We start from the raw sequence: 22,307 nt of genomic DNA on the forward strand, positions 1-22,307 counted from the left end.
ACAGCGTTTAAGATATGTCTGGGAGCCCCGCGCCTATGTAAGAGTGGACCTCCTTGGAAGACATTTAAAATCTCCTTCGAGGTTTTCTGGTACGCCTTTATGGATCAGTTGGTGGATGAGTAGACAGCAAATCAGTTTGACTTAGCGTTACAGGGATTTCAGGTAGATTAGAGAGGGAATGACACAGGGTTAGTGCCTCAAGCTTTTAAGTTTTAATCAAAGTTCGTTCCTTCCCACCCTAAGGCGACCCGCTGAGCCCAGGGAGTGCCCGGATGGATGCGGCGGCGGCTCAGAGTCTGTGCGCCCCGCTCACCACGCACCAGCCAGCGGTTTCTTGAAGGGTTTGGAAAGGTGCGTCCAAAGCGCGCACAGAGAGCGCACTTCGCGTTCTCTTCAAGTGCGATGCGCCAATGAGTATGCGGCATCTGAAGACGGAACAGTTAGGTTAGAAACACCTTGAAGACAGTGTCCCTCGTCAGGGAGGCAGGCCTTACGCCAGGGTGGTAAGGGCCCTCTTTCTGCCCCCCGCCACCAGACCCCGCTCTGAGCAGCGCAGTGTTCTTTGCCGCTACTCGGGAGCATCTGTGTCGCTCTCTGTGGTGTTCTGGGGCGTCGACTGCTTCTCCTCCTGAGATTCTTCCTCCAGATTTTCTGACCTCACTAAACAGAGGGAGAGATGAAGAGAAGTGTAATTTGCTTTACTTACTGTATGTAAACCACTCCCCACACACTTTCACTCTTTGCCTCACTTTTAGTGGGTTCTCCAAGGCCTGGCCCCGGCTGGGGGCCCTCCTCAGTAAATTGGAGGGGAGGGTGGGACAGGTCATTCTGGCGGTCAGCTCCTCCAAGGCTTTTAAAGGAGCATGTGCCGGTGAAGTCTCCCCTGAGATAGTGTTCCTGCTGTCCCAGACTGAAGAAATGGTCTGAGGTGCCTGTGACCAGGGCCAGTAAATGATCTTCCCGGAGTTACCGCCCTAGAATTAGGAGCTGTTGTAAGAGAATAAAACAAGGCAAGGGGGGACTTGTGTTTGGGTTCAAGGCCTAGCTCAGGTTTACATTTCCATTTGTGTTTTCAATCTTTCCTTCTTATGAAATAGAAAATTTTGAGTAAGAAGGAAAGAAAATCAACTTGGGGGGGTGGTTCTAAAGTTGGGGATGGGGAGGTTTTGCCCTCCCCAGCCCTCACCCCAGGCTGGGCTCTCTGCTCCCTAGGGAGGGACATTTACCTGGTGTGTAAATTGTGAGGAAAGCGTTGGGGGTCTGAGACAGGAAAGCCACAACATGGGATGTGATGTTCCAGCTTTGAAGGGGAACAAAGGCCCTGAGCTAATCCCAGTGAAAGCCAGGAGCGTGGAGAAGGCAACAAAGACTTGCAGCCTGCGGTCACCGGTAGGTGTCAATGTGGACACTTATGGCCGGCGGGGCAGTGGGAGAGGGGAACACAGAGCCGGGCTGTCATTCCAAGGCTTAACATGAACAAAGATAAAAACGTGACAAGCTCAGCTTTCAATGGTTGGGAGGTTCAAAGTGGAGTGCTAGCGAGTGTATCTGGGTCAAGTCTTTTCTGAAGCAGGGCTCCTCTTTCTCTCCTCCCATTATCAGCCAGGGAAGTTCTGAGGCCTTTTTCCTGATAACTTTTCTTACTGATAGAATTCTTCAAAATAATGTCCGATTCTACCCACTGCCTAAGGTGAAGAGATGGAGTTTTCAAGACTTCCAGACCTCAGAAACCCAAGTGGCTGTATAAAGACTTATGAACTTGAACATCCTACCTTAACTTTCAGGATAAAGTTCATGGACTCTTGTATGCATTTCATGAAAAGAAATAACATTTTCTTTTGTGAAACTGTTCATACATGTAGATGAATCGACAGGTAACATAATTTAGAAAGTATTCATCCAACGAAGAAGTTTCATTAGTAAACCATTGAAGGGATAATGGAGACCTGGGAGAATTAAATATGCCTGCGGTTTCAGATTCCCTATTAGAAATCCAGCAGATAAGACATCAACCAGCAAATGAATCTCCTCTAGAATCTGGGAAAGATAATTGGGAATCCTCCACTAATGCAACTGATTAGCAAAGATCATCTTACAGAATGAATAAGTGGAAATGACAACAAATTATGTTTATCCTAAGAACATGGACACATTGTGTTCCTTAAATTCTGGTACTAGAACCAAAACGCAAGCTTAAAAAAATGATCATATAATAAAATTCTGATTTTCCTTAGTTGAAGTAAGTCTCCTAAATAATAATTTTAAAAAAGGATGTAAATATCCTTAAAAGACTAATGACATTTCACAGGTAATGCAATTTAGAAAGAAACACTTCCATGTTTTCTTTTCCAACAATGTGCATTTTTGTAAACTGCTATAAATTGCAATTCAAAAGCACTGCTCTCACCATCCCCAATCATTTTTTATACTGATCAAATGAATGCAGATACTCCCATTTGGGAGGGGCGACATGACATTTCACTTGGCAGTTCTAAACAGGTCACAGACCTTTCACAGACCCTAAGGCAGTGGGAGGGAGTGCTTTACTAAACCGTGTAACCAAATCAAACCAATGGTTACCCCTTTTCAAAACCATTGGAATGGTCTGCACAATGCTATTCACATAGCAGCACAGAAACTGAAAGGATGGTCATCCAATGGAAATTTCTTTCCTTTTGTTTACACTTACAGAGCTCAAAAAGTATACTAGGAGGAAAACAATTACATTCGCTATGATAAAAGTCATAAACACTTAACATGCGTTCTGGCTGGTGTAACTGGCATAGATATGGCCATCCATTGGTATGTATATATGGCACATGTATGTATGTATATGCATGTATATTTATTGGAGATGTCCCTTTGTTTGAAACCTTAGGCACAAAGACACAACATGGCTGCCCTCAAGATGACCTATTGCTTTCAAGTTGCTTGAACACATCAGAATTTCCATTGTTAAGGTTGATTAATTGAAACTGATAAGTTACCATGAATAAAGATTGTTTTTCTGTTTAATGTGGTGGGCCTGATTTGGTAAATGCCTCATTCATGTAGCTTTGCAGTGCAGCATATGGGCAAGAGTCATTCAGTATCACAAACATATACAATTTATTATGCTTGTATGGGCACAACCAAAAGGCCTTCCTATTTTAACGACAAACTTTCAATGAAAAATTCCATTTAAAGAGTCACTAGGAACATGATGTGGGATTTTGTCATTTATTCTTAAGAGTTTACATCTCTGAGTTTCTCTGAGTAGTTTTAAAACTATTGTATTTAAATACAGTTTTTAAAAAGGATGCAAATGTCCAAATTATACCTTAGCACTGGTCATTGGGAATACAGCAGAATTTATGTTAAATGTTAACAGACATACGAAGAGAAAGCACCTTTTCATCTGACGCTGGCTTGTGTGCTATGTAATTGATAAAGTGATCTTAAATGTTTCATTGAGGTGCCATCAACAGAAGTTTCCAAGTTTACAAAGAAAATGTGAAGGGTGTTAGCTTCCTAAAGTCTTTTTTCCCTTTAATAAATCAGAAGACAACATTTAAAAATAATTAGGGACTATCACATGAAAATACAGTGGATTTATTAATTTGCCCACAATTTCATTACTGTTAGCATCCTTTCCTTGAAAGTTGATGTCACTTTTCAGACTACATTAAAAACTGTCATGAGTATTTACCAATAAAGGTAAGTTTTAAAATTTTTTCTAGTGATGTTGTACAGAAACATTCGTTTTTCATTTCAGCTGCTCACATAATCACCCGAAGGATAATAATGACAACAAAAATCTACGAGAGACTTGCTAATGAACTAAAGAAATGACTGTATCAAACCATCAAAGAGAGAGTTACCATATTCAGCCTTTAATGTCTTATCAAATAAATTCTCTGGTCATTCATGTCCATGAAACAGTTCAAGTTCACCCAACATTTCTCAATTAAATTAGATGGGTAATCTCAGTTCAGCTCTTCGGGAGAGTAATAAACCACATTGGTCACAGTTGACCACAGCTAGTATGCGATTCATAAAGGACTGGATGTCCATTGGAAAGCTAATCAGTGCACCGTCACTTGTAAAATTCCCTCCTGCATTTTGAAGCGATAATCTGTATCTAATTTTTAAAGAAAAATTTACTCTCCTTTCACTCTTCTGAGGCCAATTTCTTTTCTGGACCTGAATAGAGATTATTGGTGAACAGTACCAAATAGCTTTGGTATGTGTACAACAAAAACCCACCTCTTTGTAGAACATAACAAATTATGCAATGTTCACAGATGTGCTTTGCATTGTGCCTTTTGTGAGAAAATGAAGGCCCAAGTCAATTCCCACCCTCCTCTTTATGAAAGCCTGGGCTCCCCATGCAATCTGTCCTAATCCTGGGGAAAAAAATCATTATACCTAATATGGAAGCTTCAGATAGTTATCTGAAAAGGGATTTTTTTCATTTGCACTTTTGGTCTCTGTAATTTGCAGAAATATGAGTTTGAAGTTGCAAGCAAATTTGTTCCTAGAAACAAGCAGGGAAGATTAAAATATTAACTGCTCCTCTAACCCACATCTGATGTTTAGAGGAAATGCTGTGTTCACATGATCTCATGCTTGAATTTATAGGCCACCAAAGAAATAGAGTCATTTTCCAATTACAGTTTGAAAAAATTTACACACTGAAAATATTTTAAATCTTGTTTCTGTATTTTGGCTTTTTATGATTTTTATGGAGGAAGAGGTTAATCCTATTATCATGAGGTAGCCATTGCTGCAGGAACGGTGACAAATGCGGAGGGGCATTCTCAGGTCTACCATGCTTCATGGGACCTCTGTAAATACAGGTATTACTTTTACTGAATGTGCTGGTCTTTGGGAGTCAGTCTTTCAAGCACTGAGGAGATTCTCTGCATCCTCAGTACCTAGCCCAAGGCTTTGTTTGTAGTACATGCTCACAGTTCCTCTATGATCCAGCAATTCCACTCCCCGGCATATATCTGGACAAAATAACAATTCAAAAAGATACATGCACCCAAATGTTCATAGTAGCACTATTCACAATTAGCCAAGACATGGAAGCAACATCAGTGTCCATCAGCAGACGAGTGGATAAAGAAGACGTGGCACATATATACAATGGAATATTACTCAGCTATAAAAAAAAAGAATGAAATAATGCCATTTTCAGCAACATAGAAGGACCTAGAGACTATCATACTAAGTCAGTCAGACAAAGAAAGACAAATACCTTATGATATCACTTATATGTGGAATCCAAAGTTTGAATTTATTTCTAAGACAGAAACAGACTCACAGACATAGAGTGGTTACCAGAGGGGAAAGGAGGTGGAGGAGGGATAAATAGGAGTTTGGGATTAGCAGATACAAACTACTATATATTGGGTTGGCCAAAAATTTTGAGTTTTTCCATAATATCTTATGGAAAAACTGGAACAAACCTTTTGGCCAACACAATATAAAACAGATAAGCAATAAGGTCCTACTGTATAGCGCAGGGAACTGTATTCAATTTCCTGTAATAAACCATAATGGAAAAGAATATACATGTATATGTATACACACATATACCTATATATATCTGAATTACTTTGCTATACACGAGAAACTAACAACACTGTAAATCAACAATACTTCAATTAAAAAAATATAGTAGGTGCTCATAAAGTCTAGGGAAGGAATGAATAAATGAATGTATTAACAAAAAGAAGGTGAAACCTAGGAGGTTAAGTAGTGTGGGCCCTTGGCATCCACGGCCTTTCCCGTTGCCTCCCACGTTGACTGGTCTTGGTCACGAGACTTGCTCTTACGGAGCAAATGTGCCATCAGATTCAACAGACCTGTGTGTGCATTGGCACTTGCTCTTTTTTGCTGCTTCTGAGAACCCTGACACCACCATGAAAGCAAGACTAGGTTTGTCTAATCAATATGAGAAATATAAGGTATGATTGCCTCTGTCATCTCAGCAGACACCCAGCCTGATGGCCAGCTAACTGTGGGATATGAGCGAGCCCCAGCAAGAGCAGGCAGAAGACCTATGACCTAGGTGCAGGCATGTATAAAGTCACAGAAGGGTACAAGAGCATGGAACAGCAGGGAATAGCTATTCCAAACAAACAGTTGGTGGTTTGTTATGACTAGATTAGGCAGCTCATGTAGGAGAGAGGCAGGGATTATGCATGGTTTTATAAGCTAAACTGAAGAATTTAGTTCTATCCTAAAAACCACAGACATCTATTGACGGATTAAGCAGAGGAATAACAAAAGCGAATCAAAGAATGAAATCCTTAGTGACTCCAACACTCACTACTCAGAGCTGGTGGCAGAACTGAGTAATCAGGAGAGACTAGAAGGATGCTCTGATAAGTAGGGGAGAACAAGAACAGGTTGGTGTCTTGGAGTAAAGAGGAGAGCATTTCACAAGTTAAGTGAGGCTCGGGGACTTCCCCAGTGGTCCAAGTGGCTAAGACTCCATACTCCCAATGCAGGGGGCCTGGATTCAATCGAATAACAACAAATGGTGGATAAATTGACAACACACTTCAATGACCCTGAGCAGAGGCTCAAAGGCAAAGGCATAGTAACAACACGTGGAGGAAAAAATCACTGCTAACCCTGAACATCATAGCTTGCTAAACTACCCTAAGACAAACAGAATTTACCAAATTACTGAAGTAATGATACTTTTTAGTATGCACATACCCTAAAATGTACACATGCTGCTGCTAAGTCACTTCAGTCGTGTCCGACTCTGTGCGACCCCATAGACAGCAGCCCACCAGGCTCCCCCGTCCCTGGGATTCTCCAGGCAAGAACACTGGAGTGGGCTGCCATTTCCTTCTCCAATGCATGAAAGTGAAAAGTGAAAGTGAAGTCGCTCAGTCGTATCCAATTCTTAGCGACCCCATGGACTGCAGTGCACTAGGCTCCTCCATCCATGGGATTTTCCAGGCAAGACTACTGGAGTGGGGTGCCATTGCCTTCCCCGAAATGTACACGTACACAGGGCGTATTCAGCTTGTAATTTTCTGTTGTCTGAATATTTGAAATATTTCATAGAAAAAAAGTTTCTAAATTAAATAAGCCTATAAGCCTTCCCTCAATGCATTCTTACTAATATGAGAACACAAGTAATGATTACTTTATAATTTTTTGTCACTCTAGTTTACATTTGTGTAGAATGCAATAGTACACAACTTACTTCTTCCTATGACCTATTTTTTTTTCATGTGATTTTTTCATTCAAGATGAGGAACGTGCATTAAAGATGCTGAACCAGCCAGGAATGGGACAGGCTGAGGACTAGAGTCCTGTGATGCTTCTTTACACTGACTTACAAATATCTGCTTTTAGTTCTCAGTTTATTCCCTCAAACTCCAAACCTGGAGTTCCTCCTGCTGAAAGGAATATTCATATGGTATCTTTTACATGGTATGGATCAACAGAAGTAGAAGATATTAAGAAGAGGTGGCAAGAATACACAGAAGAACTGTACATAAAAGAGCTTCACGACCCAGATAATCACGATGGTGTGATCACTCACCTAGAGCCAGACATCCTGGAATGTGAAGTCAAGTGGGCCTTAGAAAGCATCACTACGAACAAAGCTAGTGGAGGTGATGGAATTCCAGTTGAGCTATTTCAAATCCTGAAAGATGATGCTGTGAAAGTGCTGCACTCAATATGCCAGCAAATTTGGAAAACTCAGCAGTGGCCACAGGACTGGAAAAGGTCAGTTTTCATTCCAATCCCAAAGAAAGGCAATGCCAAAGAATGCTCAAACTACCGCACAATTGCTCTCATCTCACACGCTAGTAAAGTAATGCTCAAAATTCTCCAAGCCAGGCTTCAGCAGTATGTGAACCGTGAACTTCCTGATGTTCAAGCTGGTTTTAGAAAAGGCAGAGGAACCAGAAACCAAATTGCCAACATCTGCTGGATCATGGAAAAAGCAAGAGAGTTCCAGAAAAACATCTATTTCTGCTTTATTGACTATGCCAAAGCCTTTGACTGTGTGGATCACAATAAACTGTGGAAAATTCTGAAAGAGATGGGAATACCAGACCACCTGATCTGCCTCGAGAAATTTGTATGCAGGTCAGAAAGCAACAGTTAGAAGTGGACATGGAACAACAGACTGGTTCCAAATAGGAAAAGGAGTACATCAAGGCTGTATATTGTCACCCTGCTTATTTAACTTATATGCAGAGTACATCATGAGAAATGCTGGACTGGAAGAAACACAAGCTGGAATCAAGATTGCCAGGAGAAATATCAATAACCTCAGATATGCAGATGACACCACCCTTATGGCAGAAAGTGAAGAGGAACTAAAACGCCTCTTGATGAAAGTGAAAGTGGAGAGTGAAAAAGTTGGCTTAAAGCTCAACGTTCAGAAAACGAAGATCATGGCATCCGGTCCCATCACTTTATGGGAAATAGATGGGGAAACAGTGTCAGACTTTATTTTTCTGGGCTCCAAAATCACTGTAGATGGTGACTGCAGCCATGAAATTAAAAGACACTCCTTGGAAGGAAAGTTATGACCAACCTAGATAGCATATTCAAAAGCAGAGACACTACTTTGCCAACAAAGGTTCGTCTAGTCAAGGCTATGGTTTTTTTCTGTGGTCATGTATGGACATGAGAGTTGGACTGTGAAGAAGGCTGAGCGCCGAAGAATTGATGCTTTTGAACTGTGGTGTTGGAGAAGACTCTTGAGAGTCCCTTGGACTGCAAGGAGATCCAACCAGTCCATCCTAAAGGCGATCAGCCCTGGGATTTCTTTGGAAGGAATGATGCTAAAGCTGAAACTCCAGTACTTTGGCCACCTCATGTGAAGAGTTGACTCATTGGAAAAGACTCTGATGCTGGGAGGGATTGGGGGCAAGAGGAGAAGGGGACGACAGAGGATGAGATGGCTGGATGGCATCACCGACTTGATGGACATGAGTTTGAATGAACTCCAGGAGTTGGTGATGGACACAGAGGCCTGGCGTGCTGCGATTCATGGGGTTGCAGAGAGTCGGACACAACTGAGTGACTGATCTGATCTGATCTGATCTGATCTTTCACATACAAATGAGAGAGTCATTTCCTAGGCAGGTTGATAAAAAGTCTAGGGGTCCCCAAGGACAGAGGGCTCTGGAATTCTCAAGGAGGAAGAAAGGACAAACTTTTTCCTCTACATTCCTTAGGATTATATAACAATAATGTATCCTTCCTGAGGACAGTCTCTGGATTAGACCTTCTGACTAATCCTGTTATCTTCAGTTCAGTTCGGTTCAGTGGCTCAGTCATGTCTGACTCTTGCGATCCCATGAATCACAGCACGCCATGCCTCCCTGTCCATCACCAACTCCTGGACTTCATTCAAACTCATGTTCATCGAGTCAGTGATGCCATCCAGACATCTCATCCTCTGTCATCCCCTTCTCTTCCTGCCCCCAATCCCTCCCAGCATCAGAGTCTTTTCCAATGAGTCAACTCTTCGCATGAGATGGCCAAAGTACTGCAGTTTCAGCTTCAGCATCAGTCCTTCCAATGAACACCCAGGACTGATATCCTTTAGGATGGACTGGTTGGATCTCCTTGCAGTCCAAGGGACTCATAAGCGTCTTCTCCAACACCACAGTTCAAAAGCATCAATTCTTTGGTGCTCAGCTTTCTTCACAGTCCAACTCTCACATCCATACATGACCACAGGAAAAACTATAGCCTTGACTAGATGCACCTTTGTTGGCAAAGTAATATCTCTGCTTTTGAATATGCTATCTAGGTTGGTCATAACTTTCCTTCCAAGGAGTAAGCGTCTTTTAATTTTATGGCTGCAATCACCATCTGCGCTGATTTTGGAGCCCCAGAAAATAAAGTCTGACACTGTTTCCACTGTTTCCCCATCTATTTCCCATGAAGTGATGGGACCAGATGCCATGATCTTCATTTTCTGAATGTTGAGCTTTAAGCCAACTTTTTCACCCTCCTCTTTCACTTTCATCAAGAGGCTCTTTAGTTCCTGTTCGCTTTCTGCCTATAAGGGTGGTGTCATCTGCATATCTGAGGTTATTGATATTTCTCCCGGCAATCTTGATTCCAGCTTGTGCTTCTTCCAGCCCAGCGTTTCTCATGATGCTCTCTGCATATAAGTTAAATCTTAAAATGTAAATTATGGGAGTAGGTCTGCTGAGGTCTTTACAAACTCCAGACATTCTTTTGATTCATTGTAATGACTAACTGGAGTATATAACTCCATTGCTAACACTAGCAAGGGGGTACTCTTTCTGCCCCCTTCTGATGCCTCTGTCAGAAGCTTTCTATATCTCCTTTATACTTTAATAAAACTTTATTACACAAAAGCTCTGAGCAATCAAGCCTTGTCTGTGGCCTCAGATTGAATTCTTCTCCTCCGGAGGCCAAGAATCCTGGCGTCTTTTCATGGTTCAGCAACAACCTTTCACAAAGATGGCACTCCCAGTTCACTTAAGAGTGTACTTGATATGTCCATGAATTTGTGTGAATCCATACATAATATCTTGCAACATTTTGCCATTTCTCTAACAGAAACATTACTAAATTTAAAATTTAATACCCACTCTACACTACCTAAAACCTTTCTCAATATTTTGTTAACCACCATAAAAGGCTTATATGGTTTATAATGACTCTTAAGTAGCTGGGCAGCAATGAGTCTCTGGGGTTTGGGATGAAATCAGTGGCCACAGGATCCAGAGAGGCAGCTGGAATCCAATTCATGGCCCAATAAATGAATAACACACCAGAAAGTATTCTTGCCTTATGCTTCATGTTTTGGAGACCTCTGAGTACCAGTTTGGGGCATAATTAGGTATATGCTTTGTGGCATTTATTCAGTGAAATTCTGCCTGTGCTTAGTCACTCACTCGTGTCTGACTCTGCGACCCCTTGGACTGTAGCCCACCAGGCACCTCTGTCCATGGGGATTCTCCAGGCAAGAATACTGAAGTGGGTTGCCATGCTATCCTCCAGGGGATCTTCCCAACCCAGGGATCGAGCCCAGTCTCCTGCATTGCAGGCAGATTCTTTACTGTCTGAGGAAATTCTGTCTACATATACTTAAAAGCAGGCTTCCCAGGTGATGCAGTGGTAAAGAATTAGCCTGCCAATACAGGGACACACCAGAGACTTGGGTTTGGTCCTTGGGTTGGGAAGATCCCCTGGAGGAGGAAATGGTGATCCACTCTAGTATTCTTGCCTGGACAGTTCCATGGACAGGGGAGCCTGGTGGGCTACAGTCCATACTGTTGCAGAGTTGCATACAACTGAGTGAGCACACATGTTCCCTTGATATCTCCAATTTTCTTGAAGAGATCTCTAGGCTTTCCCATTCTATTGTTTTCCTCTATTTCTTTGCATTGTTCACTTAAGAAGGTTTATCTCTCCTTGCTATTCTTTGAAACTCTGCATTCAGATGGATATATCTTTCCCTTTCTTCTTTGCCTTTTGCTTTCAAAGCATGGATTATCCATTTTAATTTTTCACATGTCGCAATCCCCTTATTTGATCAGTCGACAAAGCTTCAGTTAGAAAGAAAACTTTGGATTTTTGTGATTAATTCTCAAATCCAATTAGTCATCTTGACTCTTCCCTATGCCATTGAAAATTCCCTGTATTTGGAAAGGTATGTTAAGAGACACACTGTTGGTCTTCCAGACTTCAATTTGTCATTCAATATCTTAAATCTCATGCCTCAAATAGAAAGTATCAAAAAGAACAAAGGCATAAAGAGCAAAGAAAATTCCCAGGAAAAATGTAGTGAAGAGTCAGCCCAAATCTAAAAGACAAGGATGACGTATATAACCTAGAAATAGAACATCTGAATTATAAGTAATTGGTGACAATAAGGGAAGTAGTAGAAAAGTTGGTGGCAGTGACATCATAAACATTAATAGATAGGTTAAAACATTATATTTAGTAAATCAGGTTAGTCCCTTTTTAACATTTTTAATAGACATCAGTTACATGTGAAGTGATGTTACATACCATCAGCTATGTATATTGCTTGTGTAGGAATGTATGTATGTAGCAATATTATAAAATATGCATTTGAATATGAATACCTTACTAAATTATATTAATTACAGCTGAAGTCTAGAAAGAATATGTAAAACAATGCTAACACTTATGCCTAAAATGCTTCCTTTTTATCTTTTAAGTTACTTCTCTTGTGTGATTTTTAAAATTATTTTTGTGTTTAAAACAAAAACGGGGGAAGTGAACTCCACTTTTGGTGCATACCACAATTACTTAAGAATGAAACACTTTTCAGGTCTAAAGTTTCAAAGGATGAAAAGAAATATTTAAAAAACCTATCCAATGTACTACAATTATTCTACCATTCTTTAAAAACCTTTAAGATCATCTTTTCCATGTTTCTTCACTAAAAGTCTCAGAGAATTAACAATACAATGTAATCTAGGTTTAAATTTGGGTTTCTCCTGCGTTTCAGATATTTATGTTTGAGGTTTCTCTTACCGACAAGCCACTTAAAGGGTCACTGTTACTTTGAGGTTTTATCAATGAGATTCGTGTCTTTGGGGCCCATTAGGAACATTTTCGAAGATTACAATGTCAATAGCACCTAATTACTGGACTGTGAGAAAGGTCTTCTTAAGTACATAAAATCCGTGGCCGTGCACAGTACACAATGGACTGCTCAGATCCCAAATTTTATCACAGCTAAGTAGCAAACAAATTAATAATGTTACCTGGGATCTCCTGGGATAATTACTACTGTGTAAAAAAGACTGCTTTGAAATTCTGCCAATAGTATCGTACCTCATTTTTAAAAATTTCTTTATATTCATGAAGATTTCTTTATCTCTTAAATTTTCTTTCTTGCAAGAGCAACTCTCTGCTTCACACTAGAATTTTTTGGAGTAAAGCTTGCAACATAACAAAGAGTAAATTTCAATTTGCTTGGGAAGTATATATGCTCTGATGCGATTTTAAGTTATGTTTTATTTTGCCCTTTTCAAAATGTCTACAGTATGATTTGATACTAATGACAAACAAACATTATTCTTTCTTATGCATGGTGGACATAGAATTAAAAGAGACACCAGTTCTTTTAAATCACTAGCCTACTTCTGAGAACATTATAATTCTCATGTAATGGGTTAAAAAGCAGGTTTGCCAGACTTTATTTTCAGAACCCAGGGATTATATTATCCAGAGGTCAGGAGGAAAAGTAGGGATGGGGTTAGCTAGGCAAGTCACCTCATTTAATCCTCATAACAAAGCTAGGAGTTAGAGTCACCACCTCCATTTTACATAGCAGAAGGAGCTGAGATGAAGTCACCCAGGCAGTAAGTGGCCGGAATGAGATGGGAACCAAAGCCTGTCTACCTGCAAAGCCTTTCTGCTACATCACGTTTTCCCTTTGTGTGTTGTTGAAAATGAGACCACACACTGTCATGCATGTGTCTTAGAGTAAGTCAGCATAATTGACTGGTGACAAACCTGGCCCCTGGGGCCACATAGTCTGAGTCTGAACCCAGCCTTTTTTGTAGAAATAATAATCTATTTGCAGTCATAACCTTGGCAGCCTACTAGGCCCCTCTGTATCCAACTGTCTCCTTTATAGACTTGAGAAGGCAAGAGTGCTGACCTTACAGGGTTTTTGTGAGGGTTAGAGCTAAAACCTGAAAAGCATTTAGAATAGTTGGTTGTTGTTTAGTCGCTAAGTCATGTCCAACTCTTCGCTACCCCAGACTATAGCCCACCAGGCTCCTCTGTCCATGGGATTTCCCAGGCAAGAATGCTGGAGTGGGTTGCCATTTCCTTCTCCAGGGGATCTTTCTAATCCAGGAATCAAACCTGTGTCTCCTGCATTGGCAGGTGGATTCTTTACCACTGAGCCACCAGGGAAGCTCATTAGAATAGTACCTACACCCATTAAATGTTAGTTATCCATAATTTTCAGAAGTATCTTACTGTATAAATATACAATATAAAAACCTCTATCTTTAAAGCAACACTGAGGATTCTGGTAACAGGGAGGATAAGTATTCCATAGGGTATGTAAAATATTAATTTTCCATTTACGTAATTTAAAATACGGACCTCAATAACACAGTGACTTTAAAGGGCTCAGTTTGGCTTCTGTCACCAGATAGGTTACAGTCACCCTCATGTTATAGAAAGTAATGATTTGTCTATTGGTTCACATGAGTCATGTAGCTAAACACCTCCTAGACAATGAATTTGTGAATTAGTGCTTGAAAACACTGATAATGTACTGAACTATTTCCTAGGGGCCTGGAGAGGTTTCTCCACCTTCTAAAGCACCTGGGAAGCTTGGAGTGCCTTGTTTTGTGAAGACTGTTTGGCCTTTTGAACAACTAGTGTGCATATTGTTCCATCCCCATAACCATGAAAGACAGCTTTCCAATGAAAAAAAATTCATTTACTTTTCGAATTAGTAAATTCATAATTCAATTTCCTCCTGGCATTTATGTGTTCAGCTGAAGAAGCTGAAGTTGAACGGTTCTATGAAGACCTACAATACTTTTTAGAACCAACACCCAAAAAAGATGTCCTTTTCATTATAGGGGACTGGAATGCAAAAGTAGGAAGTCAAGAAACACCTGGAGTAACAGGCAAATTTGGCCTTGGAATATGGAATGAAGCAGGGCAAAGGCTAATAGAGTTTTGCCAAGTGAACACTCTGGTCATAGCAAACACCCTCTTCCAACAACACAAGAGAAGATTCTACACATGGACATCACCAGATGGTCAACATGGAAAAGAGATTGATTATATTCTTTGCAGCCAAAGATGGAGAAGCTCTATACAGTCAGCAAAAACAAGACTGGGAGCTGACTGTGGCTCAGATCATGAACTCCTTATTGCCAAATTCAGACTGAAATTGAAGAAAGTAGGGAAAACTACTAGACCATTCAGGTATGACCTAAATCAAATCCCTTATGATTATACAGTGGAAGTGAGAAATAGATTTAAGGGACTAGATCTGATAGAGTGCCTGATGAACTATGGATGGAGGTTTGTGACATTGTACAGGAGACAGGGATCAAGACCACCCTCATGGAAAAGAAATGCAAAAAAGCAAAATGGCTGTCTGAGGAGGCCTTACAAATAGCTGTGAAAAGAGGAGAAGTGAAAAGCAAAGGAGAAAAGGAAAGATATAAGCATCTGAATGCAGAGTTCCAAAGAATAGCAAGAAGAGATAAGAAAGCCTTCCTCAGCAATCAATGCAAAGAAATAGAGGAAAACAACAGAACGGGAAAGTCTAGAGATCTCTTCAAGAAAATCAGAGATACCAAAGGAACATTTCATGCAAAGATGAGCTCGATAAAGGACAGAAATGGTATGGACCTAACAGAAGCAGAAGATATTAAGAAGAAGTGGCAAGAATACACAGAAGAACTGTACAAAAAAGATCTTCATGACCAAGATATTCATGATGGTATGATCACTGACGTAGAGCCAGACATCCTGGAATGTGAAGTCAAGTGGGCCTTAGAAAGCATCACTACAAACAAAGCTAGTGGAGGTGACGGAATTCCAGTTGAGCTATTCCAAATCCTGAAAGATGCTGCTGTGAAAGTGCTGCACTCAATATGCCAGCAAATTTGGAAAACTCAGCAGTGGCCACAGGACTGGAAAAGGTCAGTTTTCATTCCAATCCCAAAGAAAGGCAATGCCAAAGAATGCTCAAACAACCACCAATTGCACTCATCTCACACACTAGTAATGTAATGCTCAAAATTCTCCAAGCCAGGCTTCAGCAATATGTGAACCGTGAACTTCCTGATGTTCAAGCTGGTTTTAGAAAAGGCAGAGGAACCAGAAACCAAATTGCCAACATCTGCTGGATCATGGAAAAAGCAAGAGAGTTCCAGAAAAACATCTATTTCTGCTTTATTGACTATGCCAAAGCCTTTGACTGTGTGGATCACAATAAACTGTGGAAAATTCTGAAAGAGATGGGAATACCAGACCACCTGATCTGCCTCGAGAAATTTGTATGCAGGTCAGGAAGCAACAGTTAGAAGTGGACATGGAACAACAGACTGGTTCCAAATATGAAAAGGAGTATGCCAAGGCTGTATATTGTCACCCTGCTTTTTTAACTTATATGCAGAGTACATCATGAGAAATGCTGGGCTGGAAGAAGCACAAGCTGGAACCAAGATTGCCGGGAGAAATATCAATAACCTCAGATATGCAGATGACACCACCCTTATGGCAGAAAGTGAAGAGGAACTAAAAAGCCTCTTGATGAAAGTCAAAGAGGAGAGTGAAAAAGTTGGCTTAAAGCTCAACATTCAGAAAACGAAGATCATGGCTTCTGGTCCCACCACTTCATGGGAAATAGATGGGGAAACAGTGGAAACAGTGTCAGACTTTATTTTCTGGGGCTCCAAAATCAGTGCAGATGGTGATTGCAGCCATGAAATCAAAAGACACTTACCTCTTGGAAGGAAAGTTATGACCAACTTAGATAGCATATTCAAAAGCAGAGACATTACTTTGCCAACAAAGGTTCGTCTAGTCAAGGCTATGGTTTTCCCAGTGGTCATGTATGGATGTGAGTGTTGGACTGTGAAGAAAGCTGAGTGCTGAAGAATTGATGCTTTTGAACTGTGGTGTTGGAGAAGACTCTTGAGAGTCCCTTGGACTGCAAGGAGATCCAACCAGTCCATCCTAAAGGCGATCAGCCCTGGGATTTCTTTGGAAGGAATGATACTAAAGCTGAAACTCCAGTACTTTGGCCACCTCATGTGAAGAGCTGACTCATTGGAAAAGACCCTGATGCTGGGAGGGATTGGGGGCAGGAGGAGAAGGGGATGACAGAGGATGAGATGTCTGGATGGCATCACCGACTCGATGGACATGAGTTTGAGTGAACTCCAGGAGTTGGTGATGGTCGGGGAGGCCTGGTGTGCTGCAATTCATGGGGTCACAAAGAGTCAGACACAACTGAGTGACTGAACTGAACTGAACTGAAGGCTGTAATTAAAATGTCAGGTAGAACAAAGATTGCAATTTTAACAATTTACATTTTAATGATAAATCATGAAAGTCTCTCTTCCCCAGGCTTCCCTGTCCTTCACCATCTCTTGGAGCTTGCTCAAACTCACGTCCATTGAGTCGGTGATGCCATCCAACCATCTCATCCTCTGTCTTCCCCTTCCCCTACTGCCTTCAATCTTTCCCAGTATCAGGGTCTTTTCCATTGAGTCAGCTCTTTGCATCAGTTGGCCAAAGTATGGTAGTTTCCACTTCAGATCAGTCTTTCCAGTGAATATTCAGGGTTGATTTCCTTTAAGATTGGTTTGATCTCTTTGCAGTCCAAGGGACTCTCAAGAGTCTTCTCCAGCCCCACAGTTTCAAGGCATCAGTTCTTCCATGCTCAGCCTTTGGTGCTCAGTCCATATGATCACATGGACCTAAACCTTGCCTAACTCAATGAAACTATGAACCATGCCAAGTAGGGCCACCCAAGATGGATGGGTCATGGTGGGGAGTTCTGACAAAACATGGTCCACTGGAGAAGGAAATGGCAAACCACTTCAGCATTCTTGCCTTGAGAACCCCATGCACAGTATGAAAAGGCAAAAAGATATGACACTGAAAGATGACCCCCCTCCCAGGTTGGTAGGTGCCCAATATGCTACTGGAGAAGAGTGGAAAAATAGCTCCAGAAGGAATGAAGAGGCTGAGCCAAAGCGGAAACAATGCCCTTTTGTGGATGTGACTGGTGGTGGAAGTAAAGTCTCATGCGGTAAAGAACAATAGTGCATAGGAACCTGGAAAGTTAGGTTCATGAATCAAAGTAAATCAGAAGTGGTCAAGCAGGAGATGGCAAGAGTGAACATCAACATTTTAGAAGTCAGTGAACTAAAATGGACAGGAATGGGTGAATTTAACTCAAATGACCATTATATCTACTACTGTGGGCAAGAATCCTTTACAAGAAATGGAGTAGTCCCATAGTCAACAAAAGAGCCTGAAATGCAGTACTTGGGTGTAGTTTCAAAAACAGTAGAATGATCTTCGGAGAAGGCAATGGCAACCCACTCCAGTACTCTTGCCTGGAAAATCCCATGGACGGAGGGGCCTGGTGGGCTGCAGTCCAGGGGGTCGCTAGAGTCGGACACGACTGAGCTACTTCACTTTCACTTTTCACTTTCATGCATTGGAGAAGGAAATGGCAACCCACTCCAGTGATCTTGCCTGGAGAATCCCAGGGACGGGGAGCCTGGTGGGCTGCCGTCTATGGGGTCGCACAGAGTTGGACACGACTGAAGCGACTTAGCAGCAGCAGAATGATCTTGGTTCATTTCCAAGGCAAACCATTCAATATCACAGTAATTCAAGCCTGCTCCAACCACTAATGCTGAAGAAGCTGAAGTTGAACAGTTCTATGAAGACCTACAAGACCTTCTAGAACTAACACACAAAAAAAGATGTCCTTTTCATCATAGGGGACTGGAATGCAAAAGCAGGAAATCAAGAAATACCTGGAGTAACAGGCAAGTTTGGCCTTGGAGTACAAAATGAAGCAGGGCAAAGGCTGACAGAGTTTTGCCAAGAGAATGCACTGGTCATAGAAAACACCCTCTTCCAACAACAGAAGAGATGACCTTACATATGGACATCACCAGATGGTCAATACCAAAATCAGATTGAGTATATTCTTTCTTCCCCATTATGATATTTTAGAAATAACTTACTGTAGGGATTGGAATTTCCAACAGTCTACAGATCTAGCCCTTTATTTAAATGCTGACATCTTTAGGGACTTCTTTGGTGGTCCAGTGGTTAGGACTCTGCGTTTCCACAGCAGGGACCTGGGTCTGATCCCTGGTGAGGGAACTAAGATCTCCAAGCCATATGGTGTGGCAAAAAAAAAAATGCCGATATCTTTAAAAGGTTGCCATGCTTTAAGCCAGCAGCCACTATAGAATCCAGTCTGGGTGTCGTCATTGTTCAGTCACTCAGTCATGTCCAACTCTGCAACCCCATGGACTGCAGCATGCCAGGCTTCCCTGTCCTTCACCTTTTTCCGGAGTTTGCTCAAATTCATGTCCATTGAGTCAATGATGCCATCCGACCATTTTAACCTCTGTCGCCCCCTACTCCTCCTTCCCTCAATCTTTTCCAGCATCTTTTCCAATGAGTTGGTTCTTTACATCTGGTGGCCAAAGTATTGGAGCTTCAGCTTTAACATCAGTCCTTCCAATGAATATTTAGGGTTGATTTCCTTTAGGATTGACTGATTTGATCTCCTTGCTGTCCAAGGGACTCTCCATAGTCTTCTCCAGCACCACAGTTCGAAAGCACCAATTCTTCAGCACTCAGCCTTCTTTATGGTCCAACTCTCACATCCATACACGACTACTGGAAAACCCATAGCTTTCACTATATGGACCTTTGTCAGCAAAGTGATGTCTCTGCTTTTGAATAAACTGTCTAGGTCTGTCATAGCTTTTCTTCTAAGGAGCAAGTGCCTTTTAATTTCATGGTTGCGGTTACTGTCTGTAGTGATTTTGGAGCTCAAGAAAATAGAAACTGTCACTGTTTTCATTTTTTTTCCCCCTATCTATTTGCCATGAAGTGATGGGACTGGATACCATGATCATAGTTTTTTGAATGTTGAGTTTTAAGCCAGCTTTTTCACTCTCCTCTTTTACCTGCATCAAGATGCTCTTTAGGTTCTCTTTACCTTCTGCTATTAGGGTGGTGTCATGTGCATATCTAGGTGTTACTATGATCAAAAATGTCAGTCCAGGAAGCAGAGAGGACTGTGGCTGCCAAAAGATTCCCAGCACCCAGGCATGCACCTCTGGAAAAGATACTACCTACATCTGTAAACACTACAGAAGTCTCTCCATTGCGTGGAGGCCCAGGAGAGAGGTTCCTTTCTCAATCTTGTTTTCAAAAAGTAGATGATTTTAAAATTAGGGTCTAGGATTTAAACTCATTTCACACACTTCCTCCCTGTATAAATATTCATGATAAAACTTTACTTTTAAAGATTCCAAGAAATGAAAATCAGAAATTACTGAACCTCTTGATTACTATCTATAATTCAAATGAAGAACATTGCATTTTGTTAATACATGTTCATTAGAGAAAAGCAAGCCTCCTAAAGACGTATAGAAACTTGTGAACAAAATGTACCTCCACCTCCCAAACAGTCCAATTTGAGGCCCTGCAAGGACTGATGGGAGATAAAAGAATGCTAGAAATGGTCAGATTTTTCTTCTATTATTAAACTGGAAACTAAGAATTTAACAGGAGCCTCAGATTTGTTGGCAGTTTAAAAAAAAAAAGAAACAGGATTCCAACCGAGACAGTTTCTAGTTTTGATGTATGACTCTCATTTTCAATAAACAGAGATCAATATTCAGAAATACATATTAACATTCTTTTATTCATCGTATCAATGCATTAGTCTTATAAAGTGGCTGGGAAAAAAGCCATGCATTCACCCAGAAACCAAACATCTCAGTACGACAACGGAAAGTGCTGCTAATCTGGATTCATTGCCCATCCTGTGTGTGTGCACTGTTTCTCCAACAATAAGGATTCTTACCTTGTGGTGAAAGTGGGAGGGAAATCTGATTGCTGCCTACATCTTCATACTTGATGTCTACCTGTAGGTAAAACGAGACGTTTAATTACTGACGCTGAATAATACTGACTGATTAAATGTTAAATAGTAAAAAAGTAATCTACCTACCGAAGGTGAATGATCAACACTTGTAGCAGATGTCGTCACTGTTGCCAAGTTCGTTTTGGATTGCACAAATAAAGGTTTAACTTTCTGAAAGACACAAAGGGTATGTACCATTGTTATCCGGGGGAAATCAAGATCAACTCAAATGGAGGTAGAATGCTCTTCAGTCCTTAGTTAACTGAGATATGAAAATTATGCTTCTAACTTAATTGCTCAAATATCACTGGGGAAATAATTTCCTTTAAACCCAAGGAATGTCAGACTCTTTGTGACCCTATGGACTGATACCTTCCATGCTCCTCTGTCCATGGGATTTCCCAGGCAAGAATACTGGAGAGGGTTGCCATTTCCTCCTCCAGGAGATCTTCCTGATCCAGGGATCGAACCTGAGTCTCCTGCAACTCCTGCAACTCCTGCATTGCAGGTGGATTTTTTCCCCACTGAACCACAAGGAATGGATCCCTTCCTAATTCAGGCTACTTTGTGAGAAAATTTAAGCAAAAATGTTTTCCTCAATGTCTCTTGTGACTCTACTTTCTTTTGATTCTCCCTAAGCCATTTGGGATTCACTCCTTGTAACTGGCCAGGTATCACAAGGTCATCCCCAGCACCACTCAGTTCCTGGAAGCTACACAGTAGTGGTCCTGGTTCCCAGGAACTAAAGAATGAAAACACAAAAGCATCTCTTCTAGGAGTTCAGAAGCAGCAGCACAGAAGCAGAACGGCCACCAACATCATATACTGCACGGTAAATCATGACTTTAAAAATATGCTGGTGAAAATGACCAAAAGCACACCACGCATTATTATAAAAAAGAGGTCTGAGGTCTGTGGGTGCACCTGGGAATTTAAGTGACGTTTTCCCTATTCAAGGCTTCTCTCTTGTTGGTTTGTATGTATGCACACATATTTGCATGCATTTTTCTATCCCTCTACAGCCTGCTCCCACTCCCTTTTTGTTCCCCTCGACAAATAAACAATTTAAACATTTATATGAGGACTCCCTTGGTGGCCCAGTGGTTAAGACTCTGAGCTCTCAATGCAAGAGGCCTGGGTTTGATCCCTGGTCAGGGAACTAGATCCCATATGTTGCAACTAAAGATCCTGCATGCTGCAACTAAGACCCAGCACAGCCAAATAAATAAATAAAAAGAAATATCTTTAAAATTGTAATCTTTGGTTGAGAAGAGAAAAAAACAGAAGGAGAAGAGACTATTGTATATATAGACCAGTTTTGGAACACTTTGGGGGAGTCAATTATTAAAAATCCTTAGCAAGTTTCTCACATGTGTGCATGCTAAGTCGCTTCAGTCATGTATGACTCTTTGTGACCCCATGGACTATAGCCCATTAGGCTCCTCTGTCCATGGGATTCTTGAGGCAAGAATACTGGACTGGGTTGCCATGCCCTCCTCCGGGAGATTTTCCCAACCCAGGAATCAAACCCATGTCTCTTATGTCTCCTGTATTGGCAGGCAGGCTTTTTTTTTTTTACTACTAGCGCTACTTGCGAAGCACAGCAAGGTTCATTTTGCTATGTAAATTTAGC

The 22,307-nt window shown here is 41.3% G+C and overlaps 1 protein-coding gene across 1 annotated transcript in view; it reads right to left on the bottom strand.

Moving 5' to 3' along the window:
• Window positions 1-523: 523 nt before the first annotated feature.
• The window catches only part of C13H10orf67 (chromosome 13 C10orf67 homolog), a 100,128-nt gene continuing 78,344 nt past the window's right edge, over window positions 524-22,307 (bottom strand). The window contains exons 17-19 of the mRNA XM_070382151.1: window positions 20,758-20,845; window positions 20,615-20,671; window positions 524-660 (exon numbers count right to left, since the gene is read on the bottom strand). Coding sequence (XP_070238252.1) covers window positions 569-660; window positions 20,615-20,671; window positions 20,758-20,845 — 237 coding nt within the window. The 3' untranslated portion in view covers window positions 524-568. The remainder of the gene's footprint in view (window positions 661-20,614; window positions 20,672-20,757; window positions 20,846-22,307) is intronic.

Source organism: Bos mutus, chromosome 13 (assembly GCF_027580195.1).
Source record: "Bos mutus isolate GX-2022 chromosome 13, NWIPB_WYAK_1.1, whole genome shotgun sequence".
NCBI classification, from domain to species: domain Eukaryota; kingdom Metazoa; phylum Chordata; class Mammalia; order Artiodactyla; family Bovidae; genus Bos; species Bos mutus.